Here is a 10,863-nt window from a genome sequence, read left to right as displayed (position 1 = left end):
ATCAAACTTCCATCGACATTTTTACAGTTATTATAAGTATCAATGAGTTTAGTCATTTGGCACAAATGAACAGACACAGACAGACAGACAGACAGACAGACAGACAGACAGACAGACAGACAGACAGACAGACAGACGGACGGACGGACGGACGGACGGACGGACAGACAGACAGACAGACACAGACAGACAGACAGACAGACAGAGACAGACAGAGACACATACAGAGATAGACATACATACATACATACATACATACATACATACATACATACATACATACATACATACATACATACATACATACATACATGAATTTCAGCTAAGATGAAGAAAACATTTGACAATGCATCACATACAGTGTAATATTTATTAGAAATACTTCTCGATAAATGCAACCTTTATATTATAATAATACAACCACAATATACTATTTGTTAAAAATATATTGCATCCAATATAGCACTAAACGTTTACTGTCGTGAGCTATCCAGACACCAAAGAATGTGGTAAAACCCACTCTTGGAGAAATAAAGTGAATATAAAAAACAATCTTGATCGCTTTAAAAGGTAACATTTAGATGAAGTCTTGAAAAAGTATACATAGATGGGACACGGTTTTTAACAGGGATTTGTAATTAGTGATTCGTATTTCAGTCAGAAGAGTTCAGTAAACAGTTGATAAATGTCAATTAGCAGTCACGTGACGTAAAGTGATGATCAAAATAAATAGTATATATTGATTTACATTAGAATGAAATATAATTAGATTAACGTGGGAGCTTTGCAATTGGAGTTACTGTTTCCGATTCCGTATTCATTTTGGATGTCAAAATACATCATGGGTTAGGCATTATATGAAAACATTGATAACACAGCGTTAGCAAGGAGACAGCCATATAGTCAATACAAACAATATAATTACATGTAGGGATAAATTAGAAATACAAACAATTGATTTGAAAACATGCAAACATATTTCAATAATCGTAATTCATTCTGTATACTCAAATCTGATACTTGATATCAGTGACAGGAATTTGAAATGATCATATAGGAAATCAATAACATATTTCGATTAATTGGAAGATGATAAATGTCTTAGTTATTTATTACGACCCCATAGTTAAAGTGTAAAGAGAAATATAATAGCATCTATTGACAGTCGATACTTTGGCACTTTTCAACTATTGATTACTTTCTTCAAGTACTCAAGAAAAGGAATCTCACAACTTCAGAGACTTGACAATATTCACTCATTGGCAAATTCTACAGATCTTCATCCTTTTAAATTTTCAAAATATCTTAAAGTTTCTCAAGCTTTCTTGTGTGAAGCATCGTGGGAAATGCCATTTTTATTCCATGGCTAAACACTAACGCTAATCAGTGTTGTATATATCCAAAAATATTATTTGTGTGAGAGGGTCTCCTTTCCAATCACGTGAGAGGGTCTCCTTTCCAATCACGACAGACTACATTATATCTAAACTACAAAGAATCCCGCAGTCATTTGTATGTGGGTATGCTCATTTTGGATATTACAAGGAATCCCGCAGTCATTTGTATGTGGGTATGCTCATTTTGGATATTACAAGAAATGCGATTTTTAAAACAATCCTTGTGATTTGCGTTGACTGAATTCCGAGTATTTTTCACTATTACTGAGGTTGATGTCGATATTTTGGTTCCAGAAATCGTATGAATCGTTGTCGGGGATTCCGTTTGAACGACTTCTCGAATTATACGGTAAATAATACCGTTGATGATTTCCTTGGTAGAATTGACTTATTGATGTATGTATGGAGTCTACATCTATCATCTCCATTCTCCCTTGTACAGCAGCACCATTTGCAGTATGTGGTCTTGGTTTGCTATTTCTAAGTCTTGCATCATATTTCCCAGCAATATTGGCCATTCTAGTCGTGTGTGAGTGTTTATGTTGTCTTCTGCCAATGCCCTGGGTGCGAGCGTTCGAGGAAACACTGTAGAGCTCACGAGGTCGGCGACTTGTTCTATGAGGTATATTTCTTCTCGGTGGAACTTTTGTCTGTTTTGGATCAACGTTATGTGACCTAGTCTTTCTTGCTTCATAATTTTGATTGACATCTAGTAGGAGGGACCGTGTCGCACCACCGTTAGCAATGATAGGATTAGACGTGGTCATGTGATGACCATTTGGAACATTATGTACATGATAATCAAGGCTGGAATTGTCAAAAGCTAAATTCTGCGCATACTCAGTTTGTCTAAGACGTGTTTTCCAATAAGGCTGACTGCTTTCCTTTATCCACGTTTTCAAAAGATCAACAGGTCGGTTGAGAAGTTCTTCCTTCGATTTAGTATCAATCTTTCCAGGACCAATTAGGGATAGTAAAGTCGGAAGGAACAACAATCCATGAAGTCCACCAAAAGATATTCCCAAGAATAAAGTTTCAAATATTGCTCTAAATGCGTACGTGTTGCCTGTGTAAATTGGAATAATTGCCAGAATTGTGGAGGAAACACTTTGTAAAATTGGTAGACCCAAAAGGCGTAGGCTATCGATGGCACGTTCATTGCGAGAATCTCGTTGTGAAATCACGAAGATGTAGGCCACGTGAGCAGAATAGTCAACACTGAAACCAATGCAAACTACGATGGTTATCATGGAAACAAAATCAAGTCCGACATCCCAGAATGCCATGTAGCCTAAAACACCAACGACTATGGATGCTATGGAAACGGTGACGTATAAACTGCATATTGGTTGGGGTATGAGGAGTAGAGAAACAAGCAACATACCTGCGGCAGCAATTAGGATATTTTGTATCATACTCGGCAAAATGGCGTCGAAATGGTCATCAAATATAAAACTGGGATTGTATGCAATCATTGGAAGTGAAGATTCAGCTGCAATATTTCTTGACTTATGTAAAAATTCCTTCTTTTCTTCAACTGTTCCTGCTGAGAGGCTACGAGATGTTACGAGAAACCGCGAAGATTCAATTGTCATGTTCTTAGAATCAAAAGCTATGTCTAATTTGTAATGTTCAAAGTAGACTGAACTTAAGAAGTTATTTCGAAGTATAGATATGAACGAATCTTCATCAGTGTATGTGAAACCAGTTTGATTAAGAAATTGTAGATAATCAAGCAACCAACATTGAGTTGTGTACTTATTTTCGCTGTAAAAGTATTCACTTTGGTGAGCTTGCGCAATAACGTTATTTACTTCTGCCTGCACTGCTTCGTTCGAATAATCCTGATGTTCTGTGATGACGTACTGTATTACAGGACCATAATCTAGGAAGTACTTTTCTTCAGCGTCGTAATAGTTGACAGTGTAGGAATTATCTAACGCTAACTGTCGTGGACGAATTCCTTCAGAAAGGCTAAAACATCCCCAGATTGCTAAACCAATGTATCCAAAGTAAAGTAACAAGGTTAGAAATTTGACCCAGCCTTTAGTTATAAAAGGACCGTAGTACTTAGCAAAGAATTTCGAAACTATATGTTCACTAGCATTGTCTATGTCATCATTTGGGTTGGAGGAAAATCCACCTGCGCAGAACAATCTATACGCCTTTGAAGGAGCCCTTGATTTAGAAACTACCTTTTTCATCGTCACGCAGTGTCTGTTTTGTTTTTCTCGATGACCAATCAATGCCATGCAACCACCAAAAAACGTTATTTGGTAAAGATAATCAAATACTATGGCAACGCCACAATAACAACAAAATATCCTGACCGAAGGAAAGTTAGAGATGGCACCGATACCAAATGCCAATGCATCTGTTAAACTGGTTATTGTAATGGACAATGCGGCTTCTGAGAATGTCTCTCCAAGCCGTTCTGCAACTGAAAGTCGTGGAGATGTCGTCCGCCATGATGCTATCATTATGAACATGTCGTCAACTCCAACACCTGCAAAATACAAACAATAATTGGTATTTCATAATAAGATTCAAATTGAATGTAGGTCAATTATTCATCACACAGAAATAATTTTTAAAGATTATTTTAAAGTTCCCATAATCTCTCTCTCTCTCTCTCTCTCTCTCTCTCTCTCTCTCTCTCTCTCTCTCTCTCTCTCTCTCTCTCTCTCTCTCTCTCTCTCTCTCTCTCTCTCTCTCTCTCTCTCTCTCTCTCTCTCTCAAAATCTAATGTCCACATACCTATCATTAATTTCGCGAAGGAGAAGGACTCAAGAAGGATAAATGAGCAAGGATTTAATTCATGTTCTTTCTAAACGGTAGGGAAAATATGTTCAAGTGAAAGCATTGTTATATTTAGTCCTTAGACGAGGAAAACAACAATCTAAGAAATACTACACGCCTCTATGCTAATTACTGGGGAGTTGGATTGCAGCCACCTACTGCATGTACTGTACAGTGTCATTAAGTCTAGAGCTATCCTGGTATCAAATCTCAAGGGCTCTCTTTTACGTCTAGCTCAGTGATTTGAGGTGAAATTTCAAATGTAACCACAGCCACCCACGCAGTCATTACCATAATGTGTTTGTTAATCAATCACATAATTCTGGCCAATGATAAGTTATAGTGTATTGGGGCAGTTATGTAATGTCCAAATATGGTACATTTGTCATATCAAGTATGCTACGTATACACTGTTTTATGCCAATCTCAGACCACTATAGAGGATGAGCGTCAACCTAACAGTTGGGGGGTTTACTCATTTGCATGAACAACTTTGGGTTCATGATTTCTCATTGAACTACATGAGGAGAAAAGACGATTCGATGCCACGTGTAGCATCAACGTAGTCATGTATAAATAACTGTTTACGATATCTAAACAATCTGATCTCTGGTTAAAAAGAACGAGTTCAACTTTAATTTCCGGACGACTTCAAAGCCACGATCGATGCACTACTATGGAATGAGTGAGAAATAGAATACACATATAGCTATTTATACCACTTCAAAGTAGATGATACCTCATTTAATTAACATAATGTATGATGTCGTTACATTGATCAAATATGATTTAACCATATAGTCTCCACCAAACGAGGGTTTAACAATACATGATTAGTGTGACAGTTACCCTTTTCATGTATAGAATACTTGGAAAACACAATTACCTATATGAAGTTAGAATTTAACTCACTACTCCAAATGTCATCGATGGGCACTCCCACTTCAAGCCTTGCCTGAGGGGTACCAACACACATAATATAAAGAAGTGTCAGATTCTAGCTCGGTCTGTCTTTTCCCACATGTTTCAATACTTGGAGATATATAAACGACGGTGGTCGATCATCACACATTTATTAATATAGATACACGCAATCGTTAAATGTTCAGTTTTTGCAATCACTACACGGGTCAAAACACTCAATCAACTGCAGGGTACATCGGCATGACCGTGACGAAACTTGTATTCATGATAAACGAGCATATTTATCTGTACGTCGTCAACGGAAAGTTCTTTCAACTCAGGACATAAAGCTATCCTCGGAAATTAACCATATACACTGTCAAGAAGGCTTTTACGTATATACAAATGTATACCATATACACTGTCAAGAACGCTTTTACGTATATACCATATACACTGTCATGAAGGCTTTTACGTATATACCATATACACAAAAGGTATATTACTGACATGAACAGTACTAGTAAGTACAGTAACTTAATGAAGACAACGATACCGCTGTTTTGTAGACGATCACGGTGACCTTAAATAACCTGAAATATAGCCAGTGCATCTTATTTTGTTTAGCTATATCTATAGCATTGCTATAGTGACAGTCGGTTGGTACATAAGTCCCATGTATCACACGATTGTATGACTTTGTTATAATTACTCTGTCCAAAATACCATACAATTCCATCGTTACTAGTTACATTATTATCATTATGTTACATGGAACTCCCATATACCTGGGCAATGGGACAATGACGTCACTGCATTATGTGTCAATGTCAAGGTTGATAATTTAAGTAAACAACAACAACAACAACAACAACAACAACAACAACAACATACTTTCAGAGGAAGTGTTCGTTTTACATGTAAATACTCAGTAACCCGGTTGTTTGTCATCACGATATTCGAATTGAATATCAATTATATAAGTCAGAAAAAGCAGCTCCCACGACACTCTTTCTTTTCAATCAAAAATACAATAAGAGAAGTTAGTAAAACTAATGAAATTCACATTCAACGTCGCTGTGGAAGTTACAGCAAGGTTGTTTTGCATTTTTCCAACATTAAATATGTCCCAGCAAACACTATGTGCACGTACTGACTTACCTAAAGTTAGGAAAGGCATACCAATCACCAGATGAATAAATGGAACTCCACATAACAATAACAAACCGAAAGCTGATACAACGGCAAGTAATGCTGATATTACACCCAGTATACCAAGAATAGGTTTACTTGTAACCCAGTCAGCCATCATACATGCACACACAGAGAATATTGTCAGTACAAAAAATGCAACGACAAGTCGTGGAAACATCTCAATAACTATCGCAATGTAGTCATGGTCAAGACTCTTCGATATTATAAACGAAATTTCAATCGTGTCCGATTCGTATTTCAAGGCCAAGTCGACGAATTTATCTTCCCATTTACCACTGACGTCATCAAGTTCATCTGATCGTAAGGAATACAGCAAAGACATCGCTTTGGCTGATTTGATGATATCTGTATTATTGAGATATTCAACTCCACCAAGACTTCCACCGATGAAATATTCCATACCTTGAACAGCTGTGACTGGATATGATAACTGCAAGTTATTTACATTGCTAGCATTGTATTGCAGTAATGTCAATACTGTATTTGGGTCACTGCAAGTTTCTCGCCATTTTCCACACAAATCGTCATATTTATAATCGTCTCCTTCCTTAGTGACTATCATATTTTTCACCCTTTCGTCCAAATCAACTATATCATTCAAGACATTCTCTCGTAATATATTACCATCATCTACTGCTGATACCAGTATACGTGCGTACCGTCCCACCTGTGTTTGTCGAGCAACGGTGAAATCGCCATCGAAATTCACGCTAAAATGTTCCTCGATCTGAGCTCTATGCTTCCTTGCTGGTCCGTTGTCAGGACTAAAAAGGTACTCGGTGTCTGTGTTTTGGACGAAGAATAATCCTCCGAATGCCAGTCCCACTGATATCACTATTGGGAGAACGATGAACGGTACATAATGAGTACCGACTATGTTACCATACACTTTCAGTAGCCGACTTAATCGCTTCTCTATGCAGTCGAAATTTACGTGCGAGACTCCCATTGTTCATTTATGATAAACTAAAATTGCATTACACACGTACGGGTCTGGTAGCTGCAGACGACTGCAAACGCCACAGGTGGAATGACACGGAAATGACACTCGCTGTGTTCTATAGCAACACATACGTAGCCTGTGACAAGCTGTAAATTATGTAAGACACTCGGAGCGCGAGGATCTAGGGACGTCGTCTGCTGTGATGACTGTTATGCTACCTTACCGGAGAGAAAGCCCTGGTGTTTGTTCTGTCTAAATTGTTGACTCTAATAATAGTTCAAAACGAATATGTTCTGTAGCTAGTAAAAGCGGCAACATGCAATGGCCGGATACCGCCATGGTGGAATCCACACAACTGCGCAGTCATACATTTCACTTTATAATTACTGTTCACAAAGGGAAATACCATCGATCATGTGCACGTTTTGACCACGTGTATTACAATACAATGAATAGCACATTGACGTCATTTTGTGAAGGTAGTGGGGTAACCACTTCACTTTTAGAATTCTGAAAAGGGCGTTGACCCTGACGCTGCATGACTGGTACAAGCAGACTATAGAAAAAATACACTGTCAGCATAGACCTAAGGGAACAACCAAAGATGTAAAATTTTAGCAAACGAAAAACTGATATAAACATCATTAGGTAAAAGGCCGATTCCGATCGGGGGGGGGCGGCTTATTGGGTATACGTATATGTGCCACCCTTTACATTGGGGGTTTTCAACTTTTGGTCTAAAATGGGTCATGTATTTTTAGAGATAAGGAGTCTAAAATGGGGTCCACTTTACACAATTTTCGAGGGACCGGTCAGTTTCTTCGGCCTGGGGTGGATTTGTAGGGGGGAGGGGGTCACCCTGTTTTGAAATTGGTAGTAGGGGGGTCATGCTGTTTGAAAATTGTGGATAGGAGGGGGGGTCATTATATTTTGGATTGTGATGGAAGAAAAAAATCCTTTTCTACAATGACATATAGACTTGTCTGAAATGTGGTACTTGTAAATATTTGTTCTTGTCCCTGTTTCTTACATGAATTCTTTAATATTACTTATTAGTTCAAACATAACTATACATATATATATACATGTATTACTTAGCTACCACACTAGTTACAGAACATGTCGTGTAAATGCTTGGCTGTTTCACAATCAATGCTTCACTTGTATTGCACTTTGGGACAAAAGTGAACTTGAAGGTTTCTTGATGTAATCTTCATAGATAGTTTATAAAAGAAGTTAATCTAAATTGTTCTACTCGTCAGTATGAACTTGTCAGAAGGGATTGATACATTTTCTATTTTGGACACTACATGTTATTGACACTACAAATCACCACATCTCATCAGATTCCAGTTTCTATCTATACATGCAATACATATTACATATTACAATACATAGTATTATATTAATGCCTCTATACCAATTTTACGGGCCCATTTTTATGTGACGTGGGAAACTCGTTTAAAACTTACATTTACGTTAGCATTTCGAAGCTTGGAAATATTTACCTCAAAGGCTATGAATAACTTAAACATTGCCTTAACAGAAGCAAAAAACTCAAGATCTGCCAGGGGGAAAACCCCAAGGACTCCTTCACCCCCATCAAAGGTCACTCATACATTCAACCCACAATCAGATGCACCAACAACCTTTTTACTGTCATAATGGTATTAAACTTTTCTTAAATATTTTCACCCTATTCTAATTTGAGATGATATTGTCTTTTAAAGATGTGAAATGTTCGCCAAGATAGTCAAAAATTCCAAATCTCCCCTACCAATGATACTACCATTAGATGTGCTGACCTTTACTACATGTATATAATGATGCCATTTAACTTTTTAAGAACACATTTCAACCCTATGTAAGTTATAAAGAACAGTTTCTGATACTTGATGGTGCTGCCTTGTAACACGTGGATAAGTTATTGCTTGAAAGGTTCTGAATAGCCTAAATATTGGCTTTAAAAGTAAAAATCCTCCAGGGCTTCTAGAGGGAGACCCCCTCGGACCCCCCACATGAGGTGGACATATCCCAGTCTCAAGCTCTTCCCCTCTTACTGTCAAGATGCTATCAAAGTATATTTCAAAAGTGTTTCAACCCTATATAGTTGCTTTTTACATGTTGGTGCTGTCTTGTAAAGCTCGGAAATTATTGTCTGAAAGGGTCTGAATAGTATCAAAATTGACTTTTCAGGGTAAAAAACCCCCAGGGCTTCTAGAGGGATACCCCCTAGGACACCCCCCCCCCCCATAAGAGATGTACATATTTCTTTCTCAAGCTTTCTCCCTACCTTTCACTGTCAAGATGCTATTAAAACCCTTTTGGAATATATTTACCCTGTGTAGTCAATAATTATAATTATGATAGTGCTAACCCGGGATCTTATAAAGTAGATGCTAGACAGTCAAGCAGTCCACGCTGGGTCACAATCCGGCAAAAAATACCTGTCATGTGAATAGTATATATGGGGGGTCATCATGTTTTAGAATTAAGTGATGGGGGGGGGGGGGTCAGCCTGTTATTGGTTTTACAGATAGGGGGGTCAGTGGCTTTTTGTCGGCCCGATTTAAGAATCCACCGCCCCCCCCCCCCCAGGCTGGAGAAACTTACCGGTCCCTTAAATGAGGTGCTGGAAGGAACCACGTAATAAATTCTCGACTAGTTCGAAATTTCCGGGAATTTTCCTCCAGCTAATTTACTGGTTAACATTTTCATATCGGTTATGTATTTTGCTCTGCAATGGGGTCTTTTAAAAATTTCAATGTTCTAAAATGAAGTATTGGTTTTGGTTAAAATGGGTGTTAAACGGGACTTCCTTGTATTTGACCGACACGGGGGTCGCACTTCTATCCTTAGTTACTAATTTTGAGTACATCCCAAAATTGCACGACGACATTTTGATTTTACCGTTCGTTTCTTTCAGAAGACGTTGTGCTTTCCAATATCATACTGACTTTTTTGTTTGTATCCTTGTTTAAATTCACATCTACTGTGTAGATTCCTATTTAAGTTGCCATTTCTTAGTTTAGCTCCTGCGTGTTTCACCGTGAATTGTCCCAACCTATGCTTTACAAATAATCGGCGATTCGAGTGAAAGTTCACAAACATTGAGAGAAATGTTCTCCAACAATATGAACAGTATTGCATCACCTGTAGATAAACATATTTTTTAAGCTGTATACACGATAAATCGAATCAAAATTGAGTTTGGGGTCCGTACCCTAAATAAGCACCCTCAACGGCGATCAAGATTTCAATCTGTTTCTGTATACTTATGTCAGATAATATCAACCATTGATTAGCATGTACAATCATTATTGGTATTTTAACCATTTTCAGTGAATATACTGTGGATGTTTGAACGAAAAATGATATTCCTGTTACAACTAGTACAATTGACATTCAAAGTCTATACTAGCTTTCGTTCCAGATGTAAACTTGCTACGAAACTACCTACAGATAGCATTGACCAGTAATTAACAGATGCAATGTCTTTTTACAGATAACTGACCAATGTTTAGTGAATATGTGTGGATATTTGATGGGGAAAAAATACCCAGTTGCAGCTAGTGCTGGCATTATCTACATACTCTAACAATACAT

At 37.7% G+C, this 10,863-nt stretch overlaps 1 protein-coding gene across 1 annotated transcript; it reads right to left on the bottom strand.

Moving 5' to 3' along the window:
- Positions 1 to 454: 454 nt before the first annotated feature.
- LOC144448374 (patched domain-containing protein 3-like) lies at positions 455 to 7,275 on the bottom strand. The gene is made up of 2 exons (XM_078138595.1): positions 6,261 to 7,275; positions 455 to 3,903 (listed from the first exon to the last, which is right to left on the bottom strand). The coding sequence occupies exons 1-2, from the start codon at positions 7,261 to 7,263 to the stop codon at positions 1,607 to 1,609; spliced, it is 3,300 nt and encodes a 1,099-aa protein (XP_077994721.1). The 5' UTR covers positions 7,264 to 7,275; the 3' UTR covers positions 455 to 1,606.
- Between the last annotated feature and the right edge of the window lie 3,588 nt (positions 7,276 to 10,863).

Source organism: Glandiceps talaboti, chromosome 17 (assembly GCF_964340395.1).
Source record: "Glandiceps talaboti chromosome 17, keGlaTala1.1, whole genome shotgun sequence".
Classification (NCBI taxonomy): Eukaryota; Metazoa; Hemichordata; class Enteropneusta; family Spengelidae; genus Glandiceps; species Glandiceps talaboti.
This window is presented reverse-complemented; position numbering and strand designations above follow the sequence as displayed.

Excerpts from the sequence above, each read along its gene's own strand:
- LOC144448374 (XM_078138595.1), bottom strand. The coding sequence starts at position 7,263 with ATGGGAGTCTCGCACGTAAATTTCGACTGCATAGAGAAGCGATTAAGT. Across the intron at positions 3,904-6,260 it reads TATGCCTTTCCTAACTTTAG|GTGTTGGAGTTGACGACATG; the intron begins GTAAGTCAGTAC and ends TGTATTTTGCAG.